We start from the raw sequence: 24757 nt of genomic DNA, 5'->3' as shown, positions 1-24757 counted from the left end.
ATCTCAAATATCCGCATTCATTTCGATGTAGACGTTTCATGTCGTACGAACAACCCCCGATCCTTCATATCGTCCAGCCTGCTCACATTCTTGATAATGTGTGTTACTAATAACAGCCATTTGTAATTCCCAACCCCCAGAATGTTCTCCAAGCCTTCTTCTTCGATCTGGTGTCCAAGCAAGCCTTCGACATCATGATCATGATGCTCATCATCGTCAACATGGTGACCATGATGGTGGAAACCGACGAGCAGTCCGAGCGCAAGCAGACCATCCTCAACAAGATCAACCTGGCCTTCATCGTGATCTTCACCACCGAATGCCTGATCAAGATCTTTGCCCTCCGCTGTTATTTCTTCACGGTTGCTTGGAACATCTTTGACTTTGTGGTGATCATTCTATCTATTGTGGGTGAGTAGAGACAGAAAAAGAAATCAGCACGCCATTAACCTCTGCCTCTGGGTGTCGTTCACGGGTTTATCTTTTGTATGTTAGCAGAATATTTTTTAACGTTGTGCAATTTTACTTTTTATTTGTTTTATTATATTTCATCTTGGACTACTGTACATCCTTCAATGAAAGATTTCTGGCAGATGTGTCCATATCCAGGTGCAGAATAAAATCTCTAAACATAAATAACCGACAGAGAGGAGCGTGCAGCCATGACAGATATGCTTGTTACTTATCTCTCTATTTTTCCGTCCTTCGTTCCTTTGATATTATTTGCTTATTATGTCGTAAAAGATTCACTTCTGGCTGCTGCTCAACTAATTACCTTCGCATTGAAAATGCGGAAGGTTATGTTTTGATCGCCTTGTATTTGTATGCGTGCGTGTTTTTCGCATAAGTCAAAAAGTATTAAACCGAATCGCATGAAATTTGGTGGGATGATTGGTTATTATCCGGGGACCATTTGATTAGATTTTGGGATCGATCGGGTCAAAGGTCAAGGTCAAGGTCATGAAAAGGTCAACATCTTATTTTTACCATAGCGCGGTCAATTGTTATCCAATTGGCATGCAACTAATGCCAACATGTTCATAATTCAATGCCCAATCTTGTGATATGCGAAGGTATGCGCTCTACCGAGTGCCCGTTCTAGTTAAAATATGTTTAAACCTCTTAAAGCTGCAATTACAGATTTATTTTGGGGGCCTCTTGAAAGCAGTGGAATGAGCTGTAAATACAACATATCACCTTTACATTATTATGGCTATCATGATAACATTCAGGTGATTATTTACGCATCCAGTAGACGTGGAGCTACGTCAACACATGTATTTCTGTAGCGCTGTCCAGCAGATGGATATAAGTCCAGTATTCGCTCTACTTTTATCTCTGTTTCGGTCTCCGAGGACAATATCGGTCTCTTTAACGCTTCCTTGTGCTCACCAGCTGGACAGGTGGCACACAGTCGGTTTATCAGGAGCCTTTTCATTCACTGTGGGGTGAAAGTTTTCCACCTTCGCATCACACACAGTTCATTGATCCGTTGTCGTTATAAACATTTGGATTAGTGCAGCCGTGACTATATTGAAGTGCGTCGTTGTGCGATGAGGTAATCCTCGTCTCTCTGTCTCATTTCAGGAATCGTTCTTGCCGACATCATTGAGAAGTACTTTGTGTCTCCGACCCTGTTCCGGGTCATCAGACTGGCGAGGATCGGGCGGGTACTTCGACTTATACGTGCAGCCAAAGGTATACGGACTCTCCTGTTTGCCTTAATGATGTCCATGCCGGCGCTGTTCAACATCGGCCTCCTGCTCTTCCTCGTCATGTTCATCTACGCCATCTTCGGCATGGCGAACTTCGCCTACGTGAAAAAACAAGACGGGATTGACGACATGTTCAACTTTGAGACCTTCGGGAATAGTATGATCTGCCTTTTTCAGATCAGCACCTCGGCGGGTTGGGACAACCTCCTGAGTCCGATCATGGCGAGCTCCCCAGAGGAGTGCGACCTCTACTTTGTCAACACGGGCACGAACGCCCGCGGGAACTGCGGCAGCCCCTCGGTGGGCATCGCTTTCTTCGTCAGCTACATCATCATCTCGTTCCTCATCGTGGTGAACATGTACATAGCTATCATCCTGGAGAACTTCAGCGTTGCCACGGAGGAGAGCACCGAGCCGCTGAGCGAGGACGACTTTGAAATGTTTTACGAGGTGTGGGAGAAGTTCGATTCGGAGGCCACGCAGTTCATCGAGTTCTCCGCGCTGTCGATCTTCGCCGACAACTTGTCGGAGCCGCTGCGCATCGCCAAGCCCAACAGGATCAAGCTGATCTCCATGGACCTTCCCATGGTCAGCGGGGATAGGATCCACTGCCTGGACATCCTGTTTGCCTTCACCAAGCGCGTCCTGGGAGAGTCGGGTGAGATGGACGCCCTCAAGCAGCAGATGGAGGAGAAGTTCATGAGGACCAACCCCTCCAAGATCTCCCACGAGCCCATCACGTCCACGCTGCGCCGAAAACTGGAAGAGGTGTCGGCCATCGTCATCCAGAGGAGCTACAGGAGGCACCTGGTGCGCCGGCAGTTGAAGCAGGCGTCCCACCTCTACAGACAAATGAACGACGAGGCGGAGGTGGATATGGAGAACGCTCCGGAGACCGAGGGCCTGATAGCCTTCACGATGCACCACTATGGACTGGTCGGGGTGGAGACGGCACAGGCGCCAGAGGACGCTGTGCTGTCCTCGCCGCCGTCCTACGACAGCGTGAGCAGAGCGGCCGGGGAGCTCTCTGAGGTATCCAGAGACTCTGAATTATTCGGGGAGCCTGGTGAGAACTACGAGGAAACTTTCCTTTGAGACTCGACTGTGTGGAGAGTGTTCGTGTGGTTTTGGGTCTTTTTGTTGTTTACAGCAGAGAATATCGCTCAAAGGAACTCAACGGGCAAAGAGATGGAACATTTTGATATGGCTGCCGAGGAAATATGCAATATTTTGGAGTAACTCCGCCTCCGTTTGAAGTGAAGAACCCAGAAGTCAATGTTCAGGACCTGTCACGAGGGAAAGTTGATCTTCTCCTCGCACCATCTTAAAATGTACCAAGATAGAAGAAGAAAATAAAAAAGATGCCCTCTATTTCAATGTATCCCTATATTTAAGCTCACACGTGTTACGACATACACTCAAAACACCACATGATCTGCAGCTTTTTCATATCAATAAACACTGAACATCAACTTCACCAGAAGACATTTTTATTGAATTCATATTTCGCGGCAAAATGTTTGTTAACATGTTTCTTTGCAGCAACAGTTTCAAAGTGTTTCAGCACAAGTCGTCTTCTTGGACCGGCGATAATCGTCCAAATTCATCATTTTGCCACCCTTGGAAATTGTTAGTTGAATATCTAGCTATCAGACATTGTCTGTATTACTGTTCTACAGTTGGCGCTAGTTTATCCTGAGCATTCGGGACACTAGAGGGACGACGTAGTTTCACCTCCTGACCAGTGCAGCAGACGAGACCCCGACAGACGCAGCGGCCTTATTCTCAGAGGCGAAAGTGCAGCTCACGAACATCAGCAGCACAACCGGAAAGCAGATTCAAGCGGCTGTGATTACGAACTAGTTTTTCGAAAAAAAATCTAACTACGTCCGAGCAAATATTTGTGTGTGAGAAAACGTCCGCTTGGTCACGTGTTCTAGGGACACCGGTTATCTGTGCTCATGCTCAGCCGTCTGTTCGGATGCTGGCAGGATTTCCACTCTGAGGTTTTGAAACGCTGAAAAACAAACCAAGAGACCGGCTCGGGGGAAAGGCAGATTCAAAATATTGAACGGTGCACAATTCCCACCAGACATCTCCCAGGAAGCTGCGACACTGTTGTGTTGCTTTGGATTCACATTCATGACTAGACAGGAGTTACTAATATATATTTAACCAAAGCTAACATTTGCTCAGGACATTTTACGACATTTTTAAATTCAAGAGGAAAAAAAAGATCATATACATTCAAGGTGTGTGTGTGTGTGTGTGTGTGTGTGAAACCAGGCTGTGATGCTTCCTGTCAGTCTGGCTGTCCAGATGAGAGGTCATCCATGTAAGTAATGCAGCATAATGCAGCATTATGAATTGATAATAATGTCAAACGTTTGGGAATTTATTTATTTAATAATGAGTTGTGTGATCATTGAAATGATTCGTTGGATTGAAAGAAGGCGCTCCTTATATGTGAGGATATGAACATATTGCCCCGATAGTATCAAGTGTATTGGGGAAATGATGGGGGAAAGAAATCACAATGTCTGGTTATTGTATTGTGCATTATGTACAAATACTTCTAATATGAAGAAATATGCTTAAATAGTTATTTGAACAACTGCAATTTCTAATTAACTTTCAAACCTAACACATTTCAAGTTGAACTCATCTCAATTACAAAGAAGAGATGTGTGCTCATAAACCCTGAATTATGTGCCTGATTTTTATTATTGTCGGCATACTGAATCCCTCCAGGCCATTTCATCTGATCTGATGGGTGAAGAGCGCGAAGCACCGGAGGCTCATGTCGTAATCAACAGTGTAAAGTACTTTGAGACTGTAAAATGTATGTAAAGCTAATTATTTGTACCTTTTTTTGTACTCTAATTATATTGAAAGACCATTTCAGTGACACTCACGACGGCCAAAACAAGGTCCGAGCAAATTATATGGATATACTGTGTTCATTTTTACATAAAAGACTTTCCTTGAGGACATGATGGTCTTTATCCCATTTAGGTTGCTCGATTCATGGATTGTTTTATGAAATGGTAATAAAACTTGTTTCTATATTTGTGGGTTTTCCAACTCTCGGTCCAGCTCAGAAGCTTCGGATGACGCAGGTTTTGGATTATTTTGAAATATTTTTTATCAAGGCTTTATGTACCGTTGTCACAACCTTGATGGAGAGGGTTGTGAATATATTTGATTTGTCTTTTCATTTTCACATGAGGACAGTTACCTGACTGACCTCATTAGGCAGTCACTGTCAAGTCTCTCTTTCTGAGTCCAGATAAAAAAGAAAGAGAAACCAGGACAGATGTGCACAAACCTCTGCAGCTCCATGGCCGCGTGTCTGTGAGTGTACGTAAGGCTTGAATGAATAATACCTCAACGGAGCAGAAACGACATGTGCCCATTGTGACCTAGACACATCACGCTGGGGCTGCTGCATGACTCACCACCAACAAATACCAACATAATAATACTAAATAGTGCACAGCCATAAAAAATAAACTGGATATTTTCTTCTTTGGTATTTGTCTGTATTTTCCGTGTCGGGGGGAGAAACAGGGCGTTTTATTACCAAACAAAACATGTTTTGTTGTGTTCTGATTTCAAGTTGATAGTCGAGCACTCCCACATTTTCATTTTTGAAAATAAAAAAATCATCAAGGGTGCCAATTTGGATTTATCCCCAAAGAGATTTCCTCTGTGGTTGTCGGGGTGGTCAAATCCAACTCTAACCAGCTGGGATGGAAGGATAATCTGTTTGTAGAAAAAAAAATGACTTGTTTTAATTATACACGCACAGAAACACATATTCACGCACACACTCTCTCTTTCAAACACACACACATACAGTACACGTGGACATACATGCATTACCACGACTACCACACACACACACACAGACAACTATACTCGGGCCATCCATCCTCATAATAGACAGATGCTTACTCTGAATTTAATTTGTGTTTGTGTGTGAAGTGCCAGAAAAATGTGACTTGACTGAATGTGACTTGGTAATTGATCTGATTTTTAAGCGTTTGGACATGTGGCGGAGATTAAAGCTTCATCATTGAGAGCAAACATTTTTGTAAAGATTAAAAAGGCACTTTGTCTAATTACAAAATGCACCAGTGAAACGCAGCAATATCCATGTCATGCATCACAAGATCGTTTACATATAATGTCGACATGCTAAACTCTAACGTTAAGACATTTGATGAATTGCATGTTCTCTGTGTGTGTGTGTGTGTGTGTGTGTGTGTGTGTGTGTGTGCCATTTATTCAAATAACATAGAACAAATGAAGGTCATGTGTCCCATGTGAGTCGAGTCGTCATCAAGTAGGTCAATGGGAATGTAATTCTTCTTTTTCAACATAATCTGTGTCTTTAAATCTGCCAATTGGAATTATTATATTTTGTATTTCTATTTGAAGACTTGTATTACTTACTTAGAAAATACCAGGAACGCAAAATTTGTTTTTAATGTTTTACGGGGAAGAAGCACTCATTGTGGGTTATTATTTTAATTCTTATTTTTGCACAGATAGTCTGATGAGAGGCTATCTTATTACTTTCCCCATGGCTCCTCTCTTTGTGACGAATGGTGACTTTTAGAAAGCCTCCACTGCCACCACCAGGGCATCTGCAGGAGTGCAGAAACTCATGAAACACTTTATTTAACTGGAGAGCTTCGTATTTCTACTCTTTTTACTTTACATGCTGATTGCGTTACTTGAACGTGGTAATACAAAGATAATTACTTAATTCGGGCCAGATTTGTAAATAAATTATGCAACGATGTTACATTACAGCTGTAATGGTAGTTGTAGAAGCCGACGGTAGGTGGCGCTGCAGCGACCGGATTATCAAGTTGTCGACCGAAAAGACAGCCCACGAAGAAGTAAAGTCAGGAAGTGGTGTTCAGCAGCTGGAAAAGCATTTTCCCAGCTGGTCACTGCAGGAAGATATATATATATTATTATTTTTAATCCGGAATTATTCCTTAGTGTCATTTCAACTCTCATAGATCTTCGGGGGAATGACATGGGTAACGTTTTCCATTTTTGTCCAAGGTCACGTGGGTTTGTTTTGATGTTATTAGCTAGCCTGCTTTCAGCAACTTCCTAGCTTTGACTTATTGAACTAACCTAAGCTAATCAAGTCCTCGTCATTCCTGAAAGTGTTTCAGATCGATACAACGCAAGGCGGAGATGTCATTGCAGTTTGCATATGTTTATTTAATTTAGGGCGCGTGACACATACCTGCAAACTTGTCACCTTTCGGTGAAATTCACCGTTTTGAAATCAAAATAGGTCATCCAAGTGAATCGTGTAGATCCGAAGAGTTTTTGTTATCATCTGGTCAGATACTGACTGAAGGCCTCATAGTGTATAATCAATGCTTTGATGGCACCATGTAGTTTCATTAAAATCTGGCTGTATTAAAAGTAATAATACTGCCATTTGTTATTTTTGAAAAAGTTGGTAAAAAGTGAACCATACAGATGTTTTATTTATTACTATTATAGAAACATTTACCAGTATCGTATGCAAGTGACTTTCGCCGGCATCGGAGCTCTGCGGCGCGCGAGACGGAGAGCCGAGTCGTGTTAATGCGACACGTAGAGACAGAAATGACACGCTGCTGGTCAGAGTCGACCAACAACAGACGTATTGGAAGCTCATTCTGCGCATGCGTTAAAAAAAATTTAACTAATTAATCGTGTAATTTAATCATAACGCGTTATTTTTCTCAGCACTAATATATATATATATATATACAAACATCTATTATATTCTTATGAGAAGGGTGTGTGGGCACTGACTTAGTCAGAGCAGAGGACCCCCACCCCGTTTTCACCTTTTTCACCCCTCATGAGTTTGCAGGTATGGTGAGAAAGCAGAATAAGATGTCGTTTTAAGTGTTTCATGTGTTGAGAAACTGTTGTCAACCTATAGTCACAGTTTAACCTATCATGGTATAACTATTTATAATTTATAAGTGAGCTACCAGTATTTGAGCTATTATCAAACTGGGATACTGAGGGGAATACCACTGATCCCCCACCAATCCGAAAGTTGTGAACACACACAGGCAATGTAGCACAGCACATTGATTAGGTCAATTATGTTACCTTACGCAGTCACCACAAGCCCACCTGGCAACGTTACAAAAAAAAATATGCGCACAACAACCCCACCACCACACCACAACAAAGCACGTAACACAACAGGCAACCCCTCCTGTGCGGTCCGAAGAGGGAGGGATGGGTCGGAACAACAAGCCACGCACCGTGGTCTAAAGCTCCCGGGGGGGCGTCCCCCTGGGGGGAGCCCGCTCACCAGGACTCTAGCTCCAAGGGCCTGGCTTCGCCCTTCCGGCGAGCATCGGCCTCCTTCTCGTGACCCAGCGAGCACACCGATGTTGGCCCAAGTCGGTCTAATCCCAGGTGTCCCATGTCTAAAGGAGGTGCCCGCCCACACTTGACCGGTGACACCTAAAGACGTGCCCGGGCCCACGTGTGCCTCAGCCTGAAATCAGGAGTACCGTGAACCGTAGGCGGTAGTGAGTGGTAGGCCCGGCGGCAGTCCGCCGGCACCTGAAAAGCCGCCCCGTGCCCCGTGGACGACCGGCCCCCGCCTGGAACCCCACCACCAAAGCAGCCCAGCCAGGAACCGCGAAGCCCCTCAGCTCATGACAGAACCCGGCGCGGCACTGCGTTAGCCTGCAGCCACCCAGAGCCACCTCAGTGCAGCTGCCGGGCGTGCCGGAAGCCGGCCGGGCCCGCGGGCCGCCATGGGCGCCCTTAGCGCAGCGCCTACCCGCCTCAGTCCTGTGATAGGGTGCCCAGTGGCACGGCAGCACTGGTGCCCCCCAGCGGCCAGCCTGACACCGCCAGTCAGGCCGCCAGCCTGACGCCGCCCCCCACGAGGAAAGCTCTGATGGGTGCCAAAAGATGGTGCCACGGCTAATGAAAGCCCGAGCACCGCAGCGCCGTCACCCACCACCCAGTCGAGCGGGCCCCAACGACCCGGAGAGCACAACGAAGACCACCTCGGAGGCCAGTGAGGACTGAGAGGGAAGCAACGGACCGAAACCCTCCTCCAGCACATCAAAAAGGCCTATTCATGGCGCCACCTCGGCGCCGGCACGCGAAGACTCTCCTGCCCCTTTCCCCGTGGCTTGCACCCTTAAGCGCCCCGCACCACCACCCCAAAAAGGCTGCTCGCCCAGGTAATTTAGGCCGTGCGAGCAGCCTGAAAGCCGCGCGCAGCGCGGGCGGGCACGGCGGGCCGACAGGCCGCGGCGCAGGTGAAAGCGTCGCAAAGCAGAGTGATGTCGCGACAGGCGCGTCAGGCACGCAAATGTCCGCAGCGCAGTCAGTGGGCCCCACTGGGCGCCCTCGCTCGCAATCCGATCGCCTGCGCCATCGCAGCCAGCCAGCGCCAGCGCCAGCGTCCCCAGGCCCACCTGACCCAGATAATCCCCCACCAGGCTGCTGCTTGACAGCCACATGCTTAACTTGACTTGCCAGCAGCCCAAAAGCATGAATGTATGAAACTCTGAAATGCGCCAGCTGCCGCTGCTGGCCCGCCATGGCGACAGGCTCCGCCACACACGACCGGCCGGCCCAGCCTCGACAAAGCGCCGGTCAGCAAAAGTGAACTCATAATAAATCACGCCAACCGGCCAGTTCAACACGGAGTCTGACTGCCAAAAGCGCTGTACCTCGTGCGGCTGGCTGTACCTGCGTGGGCGCCCAAGCGGCGGGCGGCCCACGCATCAGCGTTGCTGTGCACGTGCCGCCCGCGTAATGGTGCGTATCCACCGTGGAGCCGTGGTGATGGGTGCGCGATCGATAGATTGTGCCAACGCGCCGCCCCTCCAGCGCCGATCGCACCCGCCCCCGTCTTGGGGTGACCTGGTCGCCCCTCGTGCGCGGCCGGGCGCGCTGGCCAGCGCGGGCGTGATAAGGCTGCAAAAATCACCATCCCAGGAACTCCGGAACCCCAGCCGGCGGCGGGCGAGCCTAGACAGCCCCCGGCAAGGCCCCGCAGCGAGCTCCGGCCGGTGTCCGGTGTGATGTCGCGACAATGACGCGTCGTCCGCCAAGAACAATGGCAGTCAGCAGCAACTGCAGCTTTGCAGGATAAATGATTAATGAATCGTCGCTGGGGTGTGGGAGGACTGGGTGCTAAGTGGCTGAGGGGGAGCGGTGATATGCTCGGCCCGTTAGGCGACAGGGACCAGAACGACAAGCGAAGCACACATCAGTCGATCAGGCAGGCAAATGTCTGAGATCAAAAGCTGAGCTCAAAGCCCAAATGGCGAACCGCAGGAACTCAAAAAGCAAAATCCAAAACACCGGCGCAGGGGGTCTTGAGAGAGGGCGTATGGGCACACCTTTGCGCCCTCACTTTCTAAACTGGAAAACAGATGCGCCGCGGTCGGCGTGTAAGGCGGCGGTCGGGCGCGGTCGAGCCGGGTGGGCGGAATCCGACGCGGCCGAGCGACGGGCGCCCAGCGGGCAGCGGAGGGCCGGGGCGCCGGCGGGGCGGGGACAGCGGCAGAGGGGGAGGCCAGGCCAGGGAGCCTCCGGGCCCAGGTTAAAAGAAGCCAGCCCTCGCGCCACAGCCAGCTTAGAAGCGTTCAACCGATTCCCTGGGCCATGCGTGGTAGTGAGTGCAGCTCCGGTGGTGCTCCAGGTGTCCGAGGTCAGCCAAGGTTGAAAAGAAAAAATAAGCGGGTAAAGTCTCAGCCAAAAAGTTTAAGAAAGGTTACAGCCTGCGCTCGCCGGCGAGCAGTGACAGTCCGTCGTCCGTCACAAACCTGCAGTGCAAACTAAGGGCGTCCACCAAAAAACCTAATTCCCACAAAAAATACAAAAAAATCAAAAAAAATGTCCACAAAAAAAAAAAGCCGCCTGGAAAAAACACAAACAAACTCTCACAGCTGACGCTGAAATGTGCGAACGCCAATACGTCAGAGCACAATACGCGCGAATAGTCACCCCCAGCATTAGCCTCTTCCCTCTTCCCGACAGGACTCCCCACGGCCAGGTCACTGACGCGGTTCCTCGAAAAAAATGCGAATCTTGATAAAAAGGAGGAAAAAAGAGCTGCCGCCTGCCCGCCTACGCCACGGCGGAGCCTGCCCTTCCGGCCCTCCCACGCTGAGGTTGCATTTCGAGCTTTGTTAGAGGTTTGTAGCTGCATGGAGCTCCGCACTGTCCGGTGTCACTGTGGCGCCTAGACGCGCGCCCGCCGCTGGCCGCTGCCTAAGCCCTGCCCCGTTCACGGCTAAGCGCCCGCTTCTGGCTCTCGTGCGCCACGAAGCTGTCGCCCTCTCCTCAGCCAAGGCCAGGCCTCTGTGATAGCGTGTTGGCCAGCGCCGTGGCCGTGTGGGCCGCGCTGGACCCGGGTCGGAAGCGCGAGGAAAACTCTCCATGAGGAAACCTCATTGATTTCCTTTTTAAGATAAGATGGTTCCTGTCCCCCCCCCCTCTCTCTGTGTCCTCTCTCTGGGGGGGCTTCTCTCCTTAGCAAGTCTCCTTAGCAGATAAGGAGCTCTTTATCTGTCTCGTATTTGCCTGCTATGGGGGATCAGCTGCGAATCCCACCAACCAACCAACCCAACTCGGAACGATGTGGAACTTACCACTCCAAGCATTTTTTCCCGCCACGGACCTGGCGCGACGGGCACGGCGGGGTGGGCAAACTCATGCGGCAAACCATGCCGCGCATGCTGCTCCCAAAACTCCGCTTTACACACACAAACATCACGCTCACATCACTTCACTTCTGGAAAAAAAACCCTAGAAACACCACTGTAGTGTCGGAGAGATGATACCGCGGAGGGAGCGGAGAGAGTATCAATTTCAAAAATCCATATCATATCAGGGAGAGAAAACACACAAAACACAACTAAGCGAGCGAAGGAGCATGGAATGCCTCCCCTCCCCTACCCTTCAATCAGTCCGTGTGGCAACACTATTCCTAAAGGTGAATTATGTTACATTACGTGTCACCACAATACTCACAATATGCTAACAATGGACAACCCCTTAAAAAAGAAAATGGACCGAATCAACTTAAATGACCTGTTCTTTAGATTCTATTAACCAAATAAAGTCTCATCAACAGGCTCAGATAACACCACGTCTGATATTACTGCAGCACCCTGTGTGGGTTATGTGACGCTGTGTGATCATACAGTATGCATGTCTAAAGGAGTCACATGCTCGTGTGTTTCAAGTGTGATTGACCTCTGTGTGTTCTCACCTGTTTCTCTCTGGTCGTAGCTGCAATGTTCTTTAGCACAAATAAATAATGCTGCAGTCACCTGCTCCCCCTTTCAGAGGGCCCTCTGCCCCTCTCCTCGCTGAGGCTCCTGGTTCCGCCTCTGAGGGTGATGACGGCGGTGATGTGGAAGGTGCTTCGTCTGAGGAGCGTCACTCATTATGGGATAGTGGAGGAGTTTGTGTCCTTGGTAACTGAAGCCATCCCCGACATCTTGACAGAGCGACAGATGAGGCTGCTCACTCTGGGCTTAAGAGCAAAGGTAAGAGGTAGAGATGATCCATATATCAACATACGGTTGTTTAAACATTATTATATTTGCTAATATAACTATTCTGTGGATGATATTACACTTTGTTGTCATAGCAGCAGTACCCTGAAATGCAGTTTAGCATCTGGTCAGATAAAAACAGAAATGGAAATCCTCAAAGTTCTGCACAAACATAAAGCAAAGATCTACTTATTTCAAATATGTAGATAATACATCGGATTGCACTCTGATTAATGTTTGTAGCTACAAACATTCTCGAGTTTTCTTAATTGTCAGCGGTGTTTTTCCCAGATGACATTACAGATGTTAAGTTCTGATCGGTCAGAAGATCTCACAGGTGTTGAAACACTCTTGAGCAGCCTTCTGCCATGTTGCTCTAAACAGGTGAGTGGAACTTTTTCAACTGCGGCCATTTCTGTCTGTTTAAGAAGCCTTCGGTTTATATATCTAGGTGTGTACATTTAGGTGTGTACATTTAGGTGTGTACATTTTCCTTCACAGGTTCATCCAGGAAATGAAGCCCTTGAAGCCAACTTCTCCGGACTCGTTCAAAGACTCCTGGAGGACCCGAAAGAGAGAGAGCACTTCCTCAAGGTGCGTCTCTCCTCCCAACATTAAACGAAGCAATTTGTTCTATTTTTCGCACGCCGGTAACATTTAGATTTGGGTTGAAATGTTCCGCTGCACACAGAATGTGTTTCCTGTGGAGTTCGGGCATGACTTTGATGCGGCGTTGGAGACACTGGTTTGTGAGTTCTTCACCAGACTGGAAGAGTTGCTGCTCATACCAAACTTTAAGCAGGTAAAACCTTCCAGATGTTTGCGGTTTACAAAGTTAACAAAGCATTTCCAGAGATTGATTGTTTGTTCCCAGTCCATAAAAATGATACCTTTTTATTTGTTTACTAAAGACCGCAGAGTGGATGAGTGATCCACCCTCTGTGCTAGAAGAGTACATGCAGTGTGTATCCAAAGACGACGACCTTAAAGTACTGCTCAGAAGCAAGGCCCGCTGTGGTAGAATGGCCGAGATGGATACCGGGGGTAAGTCAGCGTGCCTCGGATACCCATCGGGGGTTCTATGTGCATTTAATAATCTTGTCAATTAACTGATGATCCATTCATCAGAGAGTGATTTCTAAAGCAAAAATACCACAGCTGGTTCAAGCTTGTGAAGAGTGATGATTTATTTTATTCTCTTAAAAAAAAAAAAAGAAGAATTAAAATCTTCCAAGTTTGTCGGACAAATTGTAAATCTTGTTATTGACATAATTAAATGGCACAAAAAAAATGCAACTAGAACGGGCACTCGGTAGAGCGCATACCTTCGCATATCACAAGATTGGGCATTGAATTATGAACATGTTGGCATTAGTTGCATGCCAATTGGATACAAATTGACTGCTATAGTAAAAAGAAGATGTTGACCTTTGACCCGATCGATCCCAAAATCTAATCAAATGGTCCACTGATAATAACCAATCATCCCACCAAATTGCATGCGATTCGGTTTAATACTTTTTGAGTTAGGCGAGTAACACGCATACAAATAAATAAATAAATGGCGATCAAAACATAACCTTCCGCATTTTCAATGCGAAGGTAATAACAATGTGTGGTTAAAGTTAGTCTGAGGAACTTTTAATTGGTTAATAACGTCTCAATTTACTACGACTGCCTCTCCATGTCGATGCTAACTGGCCTTTTCTAAATACTCATTCTTAATGCTCCTCATCGATGCCACCGGGGTCGAGTCCGCATGAAGTTCAGCAGAAACTTCTTCAGCTCCAGCGGGAAAATCGACACAATTAAAGTTACTTGTAGCTTTAATTGAACACCATAATCAACAGATTAATTGATAATGACAATTATTTGTGTTCGCAGCCCCATTGCAGATATATTACAGTAACACCTTTAATTGGTACTAAATGTAAAATAATAAATCTCTCCCTTCTTTTTTTTCAAATGTCTCTTTTCCATCAGTGCCCTCTCCCTCGGAGCAGCGGCTCTTCTCATCACTATCTCTCCCTCCTTCACCACGAGAGACCATCGCCAAAGACGTGGAACCTAACGCACAAACATGCCGAGGAGAAGCCGATGGGAGTCCTCCGGGGGTACAGGATGCCAGATGGCCGTCTGAGGAGGGGACACACAGTGATGCAAACCTCACGCGGGAAGGGAAACACAGTGACGGCATTCCCGACGTTAACGCCGCGGAGGAGTTTGACGGCGGGCCGTCGGACCCCCGCCGAGCTCCCTCTAAGTCCGCTGAGAGTCTCGTACTGTCCGGCTCCGCGACGGGCCCTCCGCGGCAGAGAGTCGCACACAAATGCGCTCAGTGTGGAAAGTGCTTCATTTACCGCTACGAGCTGCTGGAGCACCAGAGGCTGCACACCGGAGAAAACCCGTACGAGTGCTCTCAGTGCGGGAAGGCCTTCAGGAGGACCTCTGACCTGTCCTCGCACCGGCGGACACGGTGCACAAAAGCCGCCTACGTTTGCATCAAATGTGGGAGCAGCTTTCAGTCGCTGCAGGGCAAATGCAGGCACCAGTGCGTCCGCGGCGTCCTGAAGTTTGACTGTTCTCAGTGCGGAAAAAGCTTCAAGACGAAGCGCCTGCTGGGGAGGCACGAGCCGACGCACAGCCAGAGCCGCGTCTTCACCTGCAGGCAGTGTGGGCAGGTGAGCCCCAGTATGAGCGAGCTGAGATCCCACCAGAGGATCCACCCCGCCGAGCGGTCCAATCGGTGCGCGCGGTGCGGGAAGCTGTTCCGCTCCGCCGCCTGCCTGGCGGCCCACGAGCTGCGGCACGGGCAGCAGAGGACGCAGGTGTGCGTGCGTTGCGGCAAAGCGTTCAAGAACAAACACGACCTGCGCCTGCACACGCGCAGTCACACGGGCGAGAGGCCGTTCCAGTGCACGTACTGCGGGAAGCGCTTCTCCGTGTCGGGCAACCTGAACATCCACGTGAGGATCCACACGGGCGAGAAGCCCTACCTGTGCGCCGACTGCGGCAAGGCCTTCGTGTCCGCCGGCGAGCTGCAGATCCACCGGCGCACTCACACGGGGGAGAGGCCGTACAAGTGCGCCGTGTGCGGGAGGGGCTTCACCATGGCGAGCAAAGTGACGCTGCACATGCGCGTACACACCGGAGAGCGACCGCACGTCTGCTGCGAGTGCGGCAGAGGTTTTTCGCGCGGCGGCGAATTGAAGAAGCACGCCATGAATCACGCGGGGGTGCGACCCTACGGGTGTCAGCTGTGTGCGAAGACGTACACGTGCCTCAACCACCTGAAGAGACACTCGAAGACTCACAGTGTTGCGCAACACCAGGCGGTCTAATTCAGCCGTATGATGTTATATCTCATCAATGTTGTATTTATGCAACCTGTCTGTCCGTCATGGTTTCCATACCCCTCCCCCTCTTTTATAAAGACTGTTGCAGAAGTTCTTCTTTGGTAATGACTGGATTCTGATCCTGTTGTTAGATCTATTCTAGTTTTACACTTACATTTAAATATATAATTTTTTGTTCTCACACCCTTTAAAAATATATTGCAACTATGGTGTGTTCTGTGTTTGGTTCTGCAGCCACGTTTTACATCAAACCAACATGAAATGCAGCGGTGTTGTACAATATTAATAGTATATGCTTGTGATCCTCAAACATAATGAGTAACACACATGTAGCTCCTGTAATCCTGATATGGAGGGCTCTACACTGTTTTACAGTTTTTTTTCCCCTTCATTTTATTAAACCTTCATAATCAATCCCAGTGAGATTGAAATCTCTTTTATAAGGGAATTCATATTATAATCGTATAATAGCAAACTACTTTAAAAATAGTTTTTTTCAAGCATAAATTCAAAACCTATTAAATTACAATTATATTCTTATACGATACATTAAAAAACACAAGGGGTATAAAAGAAAATATAGATTATCAAGTTTAAATATTGTTCTAAAGATTTATATACGTGTGTGTCCGGAGGGGCGGTGCGTCTCGTTTTTAAAGTAGGGTGAACGGCCTCATCCGGGCTGCCCCGTAGAGCAAAACGAGCCTCTCTGTTACTAACCCACACCGGCTGGGGCCAACGCTCCCCCAGAAGAACAACGTGTTTCAGGAAGAAGTTGGCGCCTGAAGCCCCGTACGCGGCGGGCTAACACGCTAACCGAAAGTATGAAAGATAGTCTTCTGTAATGATTTTTTCTTTCCATCGTTATTAAAGAAATCCAAAATGAACGACACGGGTAAGTATTAGCTCGCAATGCTCGGAAAAAACAGTATATGTATCGTTTATGGCGGCGAGCTGGAGGATTAGCCGAGGCTCAACGGGCCTCGGCTAATCACTGGAACGAGAAATATATTTATCAATAATAAACCGGTTTCAGGAGGCAACTCGAGCGGCCTCCTGCCTGGTGTGGTCACGATGGCTCGCTGCATATCTGTGTCTCGTGTTGAAAAACGTCATTTATGCCGGGGACGTTTATTCTGCGTTTAAATGTTATTTAAACGTATGAAACGCAACCTAACTAGTGGGTCGTTTTTGACCCGGTAGGTAGCAACGGCTAGTATATTTAGAAATAAAGCTAACGGTGAACGTTAGGTGTTTACACGGGTCATGTTTTTTGACACGATTGCTCGCTATAAATTACCTCCTGTGTCGTTTCGCATAGTGTCAAAGTGCTGAGTGGGTTTGTTATTCAGTAGTTGTGTAACTGTTAAGCAGCACTGTAACGACCAGAGGGAGCGATACACGTGCAGTGATTGGCTGGAGCTACACGTTTGCACACAACTCTGAAGTGAAGGTACCCCACTGTGCTGTGTTGCCCCCTCGCGAGCCACAGGAGGGAAGGGAATAGCGCGTGCTGACTTTAATGTGGGAAGCTGGACTAATAGGAAATATATTGCTTGTCTCTTCCTCACATTATTAAAACAATCAAGCACTCAGGTACCCTATTAAGAACTGTATGAATCAATGTGTGCGTATGACACCAAATGCAAATGGTCAACGTCACAAGAAGTGACCGAGGTGCACGGTACCCATCTCACTTTCACATTCGTGTGACCCAATTATTTGTTCTGCTTTGAAGAATTCAGTGTCCCGCTGTCCTCGCTGGCTCTCTTGGTGCCACCGCTGCGGCTGATGTCGGCGGTGATGTGGGAGGTGGTGTGCCAGCGCAACATAAAGCACTATGGGAAGCTGGAGGAGTTCGTGTCCATGGTAACGGATGCGGTTCCCGAACTGATGAGCAAAAGGGAAGGGAGGCTGCTGTCGCTCGGCCTGAGAGCGAGGGTGAGTGTGTTGGAACGTGTTGGTCCGTCACGTATATTTAAAGAGAGCAATCCCACAAACGGGTGTCATGGAAACGTTCAAATTGTGACTTAAATGTTGTTCTAGACAACTCTGGAGCTGCTGCGTTCTGAACACCCGGAAGATCTCAAGGCGGTCGAGAGCCACCTCAACCAGATCCGGATGTCTTGCATTGAGGAGGTAAGTGTTCTCCTTGTTTGGTTGGAGAACTGAAATGATTAGTCAGCTAATATTGTTTGTTTTGACTTAATGTTTTATAAAAAATGCCGAAACATCAACAGATTTTTTGATGGTCTTGTGTATGATGTTGATGGTGAATAATGTTTTTCACGTGCAAACCCCATGTCAGAGTTGTAACGTGGTTTGATTAAACAGAATTAATCTGACCAGTTTGGGAAAGAGGGGCCCTCAAACCCCATCTAAATACATATATCTTCGTTAATAAATAAACGGTGTGGTTTCTGATCATCAATAAGCAAACAAGGTCGTCCACAATTTCAAGTACCTCAAAGTTGCGTTACAAGTGTAAATGCACCTTTCTTTAGAAAGTCCCAGTACTCTTGTGCTGCTAAAAGTGCGTTCACACCAAAAGCGAAACTATTTTTCGCGTCGCCCAAACCGCGTGAGTTTACTCGCTCGACCGTTCACCGTGTTCACGCCATAAGCGTCGAGACGCTCCGCGAGGGGCGGGGCTTATCTCCGTGTCTCGTCTCCGTAAAGACCGTTATCATCTCCTTCATCCACCAGAATAACTAACCACTAGTTCTGCTTTATATTAGTTGTGGACGTCTCACCCACTAACGCCCTCGTGTTTGGGTTCATGACATCACCCTAGGCTCACTCAGCTCGGTCACTTTCACCGATGAAGTTACTGTTACGTCTGAAAGACTTCCGCTCCCAGCGCGACGAGAGCGGAACTCAAGAGCTGATTGGCCAGAGTTGCGCGATGACCGGCTCAAAGTTGAAATATTTCAACTCCGGGCGAAAATTGCACCCCTAGTTTCGCTTTTGGTGTGAACGCACCTTAACTGAATCTTTCTGGTTTGCAGTTTTGCCCTTTAGCGTGTGAAGCTTAGCAAAAAGATACAACTCATATGGAGGCTGTTTGGTCCTGAAAAGGGTGGTGTAGACTCACTCCAGCTGCCAGACCTTTGTATTCTCACATCATAGGATCCTTTGCCATGAGCACCAAAGTCTACAAAGCGAAGGCGTCTGGGTTTTCTCTCGACTTCGTACTGCGTTTTAAAAACTATCCGAGAAGTAGAACGCCTCCCTCTGCTTTCTTTCAAGGAGCTGCATGACGTGTCTTTGAAAGAGGTGGACTTGCACTGATTCGGAAATTGCAGCATATAAATTAAGCAAACAATTCATACATCGATTGTATTCTTTTAAGTTATATTGGACCAACAGCATTGACATTGTTTGTTAGCCTCCAGAGGATCAGAACATCCTCCTGTCCTTTGAGGAACCCTGACCACATTCTCTGTGACCCCGTCTCTCAGAGGTCACCGTATAGGAAACGGGGGGCTTCAAATGGAAAGGTGCGTGGTCAGAAAGTGATTGATTTCTGACGCAATGCTCCAAAACAATCAATTGGAAGACATGGACGATTGTTACGTGCATTTGAACAATACAACAATAAACAGATACTGTCCACTAGGGATGCACCGATCTGATCGGTGCCGATCCATATCGGCCGATATTCCCATTATCGTTTTGATCGGCGTTCTCAAAACGGCCGATCAAACTTGGCCGATCAGATGACGTAAAATCTGCGAGAACTATCAGACGTTTCAATCGCATCGCAACGGAGACGATGCGCCCGGCGAGGGCCGCAGAGGTCAGAGGTCAACGAGGGGATCTTCACCACCGAGCGGCGTCCCCGTCCCCCGAGTTGAATCTCTGGGTCAACTCAGCCGACTCTCACATGTCTGCCCCTAGAGACTGATGCTCACGGTAAACGCATTCGATCGGGAGCGCGCGAGGGTTTTGATAAAGTTAGCGGAAGGATTTAAGTGACAACATCCGGTTTTGCAAAGTTAGCGGAAAGAACCACGTGAAACAACATCCGTTTTTCAAAATAAGATGTCGACAAATCCTACACTAACATATAAAAGTAAACAATGAACTGATTTTGTATCTTTATAGATCGTTTCTGAGATTTAGCTTAAATTATGCTAACATTAAAACATTTTTACTGGACCAAGGAAGAGTTTATAAAAATAAGTCAGACTTTTGTATGTTAAAAAAAGTCCTGTATATAGATTTCCCCAAGAGTTCCAGGAAATGAATAATGCAGATGTGTTCCATACATATCTGAAATCCCCTACAATAGCAATCAAACAATTTTAATGTATCAATTAGGACATTTTTCAAAGTAAAAGTCCTAAATGTTTCATGAAATGTCATTTTTTAAATGTTTGAGGCGCTCTAGATATGTTTTCCCTCAGTCTCAGGCAACGACTGATGCAGATGTGTTCAGGACGTCCCTGACTTCCCCTAGCCTGGCAACCAAACATATTTACTGTCGCAATTAAGAGATTTTTTTCAAATTAAAAGTCCTAAATGTTTAAAGAAATCAGTAATTTCTTTAATGTTTGAGGTGCTTTATGTATGTATTTCCTCATAGTCCTAGGCAATAATGCTACACAATAAATAGAATGCTTCAATCGACACGGTGATCGGTATTATCGGATCGGCAGATACTGATTTCAGTGATCGGCACCAAAAAACCTGATCGGTGCATCTCTAATGTCCACCCTTCTCTTTCATTTTGTTCACATTTGCTTTGCCTCTAATCGTGCGACCGCCGTTTTGTCTTCTGACCCAGACCAACGATCCTGCGATCGAAGCACCAGAGACCAACTTCATGAAGCTGGTGCAAGGCCTCATCGAGGACACGGACGGCAGAGAACACTTCCTCAAGGTGGAACAATACCTTTTCTTTACACAGTGAGCTAAAACAACCGTTCTGCCACAACTCAAATGTTATATATCCATTTCTGTATCACAGTTTTACCCAACTAAAACTCTTGTTACCGCATTGTGATCATAAAGTATGTTGCCCCGTGCTGACGGTGTTTCCCTGACAGAACGTGTTCCCGGTGGAGTACGGCCCGGACTTCGACACGGCGCTGGAGACCCTGGTCTGTGAATTCTTCACCAGACTGGAGGAGCTGCTGCCAATACCAGATTTCAAACAGGTACACCAAGGATTATGAAATAAAGTCAATACACGAGGAGACCTTTCAGCTTGAAATTCAAAATGTCTGTATTTTTCCTTGTGCCTCCCTTGTGTACAGACGGCATCCTGGGTCAGTGCTGCCCCCTCTGTCCTCGAGGAGTACATGCAGTGCGTCTCAAATGGAGACGACCTGAAATTTCTTCTGCAAAGCAAACAGTGCCACGGGAAACTGGCCAAGTGTAGCGTCGGTATGTTCACATTCACTGCTCCAGAGGAGTCCTCATGTCGTGTCCGCCGACTCGACGAAGAGGGGACGCTGTTGCATTCACATTTCTTCATTCTCCTCGTATTTCCCCGGCAGCTCCGTTCCAGCCGGATGATCTTCTCATCCCCTCTCTGTCGCTCCCTCCATCGCTGGACGTGGCCACCTCGTCCCACCCGAGCGGTTGCGACGAGGAGAATCACGACGTCGCTCAGATCGTCATGTTCGACGAGGAGCTGTCCACGAACCCGTCCACCTCGGCGGACTTCCCCGAATCCCCGAAGCGGGCGGACGTCTCGTCGTCTCCCCGCAGGCGGCAGCAGTCGGGGACGCACAAATGCCCCGAGTGCGACAAATGCTTCAAGCACCACTCCGTCCTCATCGAACACCAGCGGGTCCACAGCGGGCTCCAGCCTTACAACTGCTCCGAGTGCGGCCGGGCGTTCCGGACGGCCACTCTGCTGGCCGGCCACCGGCTGCGGAAGTGCAGAAACGCCGCGTATCTGTGCATAAAATGCGGGAACAGTTTTCCGACCTCGCTGGACAAATTCCGGCACCACTGCCCGAAGCGCGGGCGCAGCTACAACTGCGGGCACTGCGGCAAAAGTTTCCAGAAGTCGAGCAGCCTGAAAGAGCACCTGCTGACTCACGTCCAAAGCCGCCTCTTCAAGTGCAGCCACTGCGGCGTGGGCTTTTCGGGCATCGGGGACTTGAAGTATCATCAACAGGTCGATCACGACAAGCCGCATCAGTGCAAGCAGTGCGGGAAGAGCTTCATCTCCTCCAAGTGCCTGACCAAGCACCAACTACGGCACGACGGGGTCGGAGACGCGGAGGCCACGTCGACGAGCCGGGGCAAACACCGGAAGAGCGGCGCCGCCCACCGGACGCCCTCGGCCTCCGCGGCCTCCCGGAAAGCGGCCTACCCGCGCGGACGGGTCACGCACAACTGCCCGCTGTGCGGCAGGAGCTTCAAGTACCGCTTTGAGTTCCTCGAGCACCAGCGGTTCCACACGGCGGTGAAGCCCTACAAGTGCTCCCAGTGCGGCAAGGCCTTCCGCACGGAGGCCCACCTCTCCCGCCACCGGAAGAGGAAGTGCAAGAACGCGTCGCACGTTTGCACAAAGTGTGGCTGCCAGTTCCGGTCCCTGCACGAGCGCGTCCGGCACCAGTGCGTCCAGCTGCTGACGAAGTACGAGTGCTCGCACTGCGGGAAGACCTTCAAGATGGCGCACCTGCTGAGGAACCACCAGATGAGCGACCACCAGCTGCCCTACAGCCCCAACCACCGCTTCCGCTGCCGCTACTGCGACGAGACGTTCCCCGGCATCAGCGAGCTGAAGTACCACCAGCGGGTCGACCACGAGAAGCCCTACCGGTGCCAGGAGTGCGGCAAGTGCTTCCTGTCCGAGAAGTGCCTGGCCAACCACGAGCTGCGGCACAACGACGACCGGCCGGAGAGCTGCCCGGTGTGCGGTCGCGGCTTCCGCAACCGCTACGACCTGAAGCAGCACACGCGCACGCACACGGGCGAGCGGCCCTACCAGTGCACCCACTGTTCCCAGTGCTTCTCCACGGCGGGGGGGCTGCGCAGCCACACCCGGGTGCACACGGGCGAGAAGCCGCACGCGTGCCCCGACTGCGGCAAGGCGTTCTCCCAGATGGGGGCGATGCGCACGCACCGGCTCACGCACACCGGCGAGCGGCCCTTCAAGTGCGCCGTGTGCGGCAAGGGCTTCACGATGGCGCACAAGGTGACGGTGCACATGCGCGTGCACACCGGGGAGCGGCCGTACGTGTGCACGCAGTGCGGCAAGGCCTTCTCGGACGGCAGCGTGCTGAAGCAGCACATGCTGAACCACTCGGGGGTGAGGCCGTACCACTGCCAGATCTGTCCCAAGACCTACACCTGCCTGAACCACCTGAGGAGGCACCTGAAGAGCCACGCCCACATGAACTGACCCCGCGGCGCCGGGCGGCGCCGTTCCCTCTTCGCCGCGAAGTCGCGTCGGCCGACCCTCGAGGACGATCCGAACGTTTGCGGCGATCGTTTGACGTGTTGAGAACTCGTTTGCGTTGTTGCTGATCCCAACCCGAGAGTCGTGTCGATCTTCTCCCATTTAGAGTGTTTTACAAAATATCAAACCGTTTCCTGAACATCGGCACAAGCTCGTTCTGTTCCCTCCGTCCTTGAGCTTCCTTCCTTCCTTCCTTCGGTTTCTCATGCATGCATATGTGTGGGTGTGATGTGGGTGAGACGCTGTGTGTTCAGAAGCTGTAATATTGATGAAGAAATATATATTTTTGGCTCGTGTGTAAATATGCCGAAAGAAACAAATATTGTGAGATTGCAAAGTTAAAATGATGACGTCATCTATTTCATCATGACTCTACTTTCCTTTCTTTTCTTTCTTCCTGTCTGCCTCATATTTATATCCCCCCATTATGTTTTGGCGAAGTTTGTAAATGTAATTAAATCACCTTGGTTATAGCGGTGCGTGTCGATTTTTATTTATTTATTCTAGTGCTGTGAAAAATAACGCGTTAACGTGTTATGATTAAATTACAGGATTAATTAGTTAATTTTTTTTAACGCATGCGCAGAATGAGCTTCCAATACGTCTGTTGTTGGTCGTCTCTAACCAGCAGCACACTGGTGAGCAAGTTATGTGCACCCCTGTGTATAAATGTATATATCCGTTTGTCATAAATCTTTATGTTCTCACAAAAATATACCGAGAATATCGGTAATATGTGATTAATCATGATTAATCCACAGAAACCTGTGATTAACCTGATTAAAACTTTTAATCGTTTCACAGCCCTAATTTATTCACTAGATGGCAGCATGTGACCGGTAACCACGGCCACCTCTAACGGGTCACCATCGGTAGTGAAGGAGCAACGTAGAAGTAGACTGGAGACCATTCAAAGCACGTTAGGGGACGAGAGCGTGATAGTGCACCGGAAGTCGGGCCGGCCCATTTCCTTTCATTAACTTAATTTGGCGTGGCTCTTAATCTTGATAAATCTGCAATTTCCTGCTGTTTTCACTGGCGCCTGAAGTATCTGAAGTGGTTTAAGACTTCGTTGTGTTTGCCCGGTTCAGCCAGCGGTAACGTTTGATCCGAGACCGCCACCGATCGGTCCGTGTACGTCAACGCGGACCTCACAGAAGCATGACGTCACGGCCTGACTATGCGATTCATCTCCATCTGTGGAATGACTTTCGTGGTTTATTTACTTTCCAGTTTCTTCCTCGTTCCATCTCGGTAGAAGATTCTTTAAACCAAGTCATCTTAAAACAATGATCCAATGACCGTGATATTGATTCATTAACAGTGATATTGATCCAATGACAGTGATATTGATCCAATATTACATTACATGTCATTTAGCAGACGCTTTTATCCAAAGCGACTTACAATAAGTGCATTTCAACCTAGAGTACAAACTAAGAACAAGAATACAGGAAGCAACATTTCCTCAACATAGTCGAACTACAAAAGTACCATAAGTAAGTGCTATTTAAGTGCCACTGAAGTGCAAATCTGTGTTTTAATCCAGATATAGTCGGAAAAGGTGTGTTTTCAGTCTCCGACGGAAGATGTAGAGACTTTCTGCTGTCCTGATGTCAGTGGGGAGCTCGTTCCACCACTGAGGAGCCAGGACAGCAAACAGTCTGGATGTAGAGTGATTAG

At 48.6% G+C, this 24757-nt stretch overlaps 3 protein-coding genes across 5 annotated transcripts in view; all 3 read left to right on the top strand.

Moving 5' to 3' along the window:
- Positions 1 to 3192, top strand: part of LOC130197915 (sodium channel protein type 4 subunit alpha-like) — a 40550-nt gene extending 37358 nt beyond the window's left edge. Inside the window, exons 26-27 of the mRNA XM_056420896.1 lie at positions 141 to 411; positions 1588 to 3192. Coding sequence (XP_056276871.1) covers positions 141 to 411; positions 1588 to 2810 — 1494 coding nt within the window. The 3' untranslated portion in view covers positions 2811 to 3192. The remainder of the gene's footprint in view (positions 1 to 140; positions 412 to 1587) is intronic.
- Positions 3193 to 6316: 3124 nt separating this feature from the next.
- On the top strand, positions 6317 to 15744 carry zgc:171422 (uncharacterized protein LOC100001353 homolog). Of its 2 annotated transcripts, none has more exons than XM_056420899.1 (7): positions 6317 to 6797; positions 12084 to 12286; positions 12587 to 12679; positions 12797 to 12889; positions 12987 to 13097; positions 13207 to 13339; positions 14279 to 15744. In XM_056420899.1, exons 1-7 carry the CDS (start codon positions 6764 to 6766, stop codon positions 15634 to 15636), a joined length of 2025 nt encoding a protein of 674 aa, XP_056276874.1. In that variant the 5' UTR covers positions 6317 to 6763; the 3' UTR covers positions 15637 to 15744. The 2 variants fall into 2 exon arrangements, with proteins under 2 accessions (XP_056276874.1, XP_056276875.1); XM_056420900.1 differs by having other exon boundaries at positions 6319 to 6772.
- An 82-nt stretch (positions 15745 to 15826) lies between these two features.
- LOC130197916 (zinc finger protein 345-like) lies at positions 15827 to 23547 on the top strand. 2 transcript variants are annotated; one of them, XM_056420898.1, is made up of 7 exons: positions 15827 to 16473; positions 17390 to 17592; positions 17698 to 17790; positions 20441 to 20536; positions 20703 to 20813; positions 20913 to 21042; positions 21156 to 23547. In XM_056420898.1, exons 2-7 carry the CDS (start codon positions 17443 to 17445, stop codon positions 23015 to 23017), a joined length of 2442 nt encoding a protein of 813 aa, XP_056276873.1. In that variant the 5' UTR covers positions 15827 to 16473; positions 17390 to 17442; the 3' UTR covers positions 23018 to 23547. The 2 variants fall into 2 exon arrangements, with proteins under 2 accessions (XP_056276873.1, XP_056276872.1); XM_056420897.1 differs by having other exon boundaries at positions 15827 to 16546.
- Positions 23548 to 24757: the final 1210 nt, after the last annotated feature.

Source organism: Pseudoliparis swirei, chromosome 8, assembly GCF_029220125.1.
Source record: "Pseudoliparis swirei isolate HS2019 ecotype Mariana Trench chromosome 8, NWPU_hadal_v1, whole genome shotgun sequence".
Taxonomy (NCBI): Eukaryota; Metazoa; Chordata; class Actinopteri; order Perciformes; family Liparidae; genus Pseudoliparis; species Pseudoliparis swirei.
The sequence above is the reverse complement of the archived record's forward strand: the minus strand, read 5'-3'. Positions and strand labels throughout refer to the sequence as shown.

What these genes read in the sequence shown, in the direction of transcription:
- zgc:171422 (XM_056420899.1), top strand. Translation starts at nt 6,764, where the DNA reads ATGACATGGGTAACGTTTTCCATTTTTGTCCAAG. An exon ending in TCATACCAAACTTTAAGCAG is followed by an intron (nt 13,098 to 13,206) that starts GTAAAACCTTCC and finishes TGTTTACTAAAG; the next exon opens with ACCGCAGAGTGGATGAGTGA. An exon ending in GGCCGAGATGGATACCGGGG is followed by an intron (nt 13,340 to 14,278) that starts GTAAGTCAGCGT and finishes CTTTTCCATCAG; the next exon opens with TGCCCTCTCCCTCGGAGCAG.
- LOC130197916 (XM_056420897.1), top strand. An exon ending in GGATGTCTTGCATTGAGGAG is followed by an intron (nt 17,791 to 20,440) that starts GTAAGTGTTCTC and finishes CTTCTGACCCAG; the next exon opens with ACCAACGATCCTGCGATCGA. An exon ending in CAATACCAGATTTCAAACAG is followed by an intron (nt 20,814 to 20,912) that starts GTACACCAAGGA and finishes CCTTGTGTACAG; the next exon opens with ACGGCATCCTGGGTCAGTGC.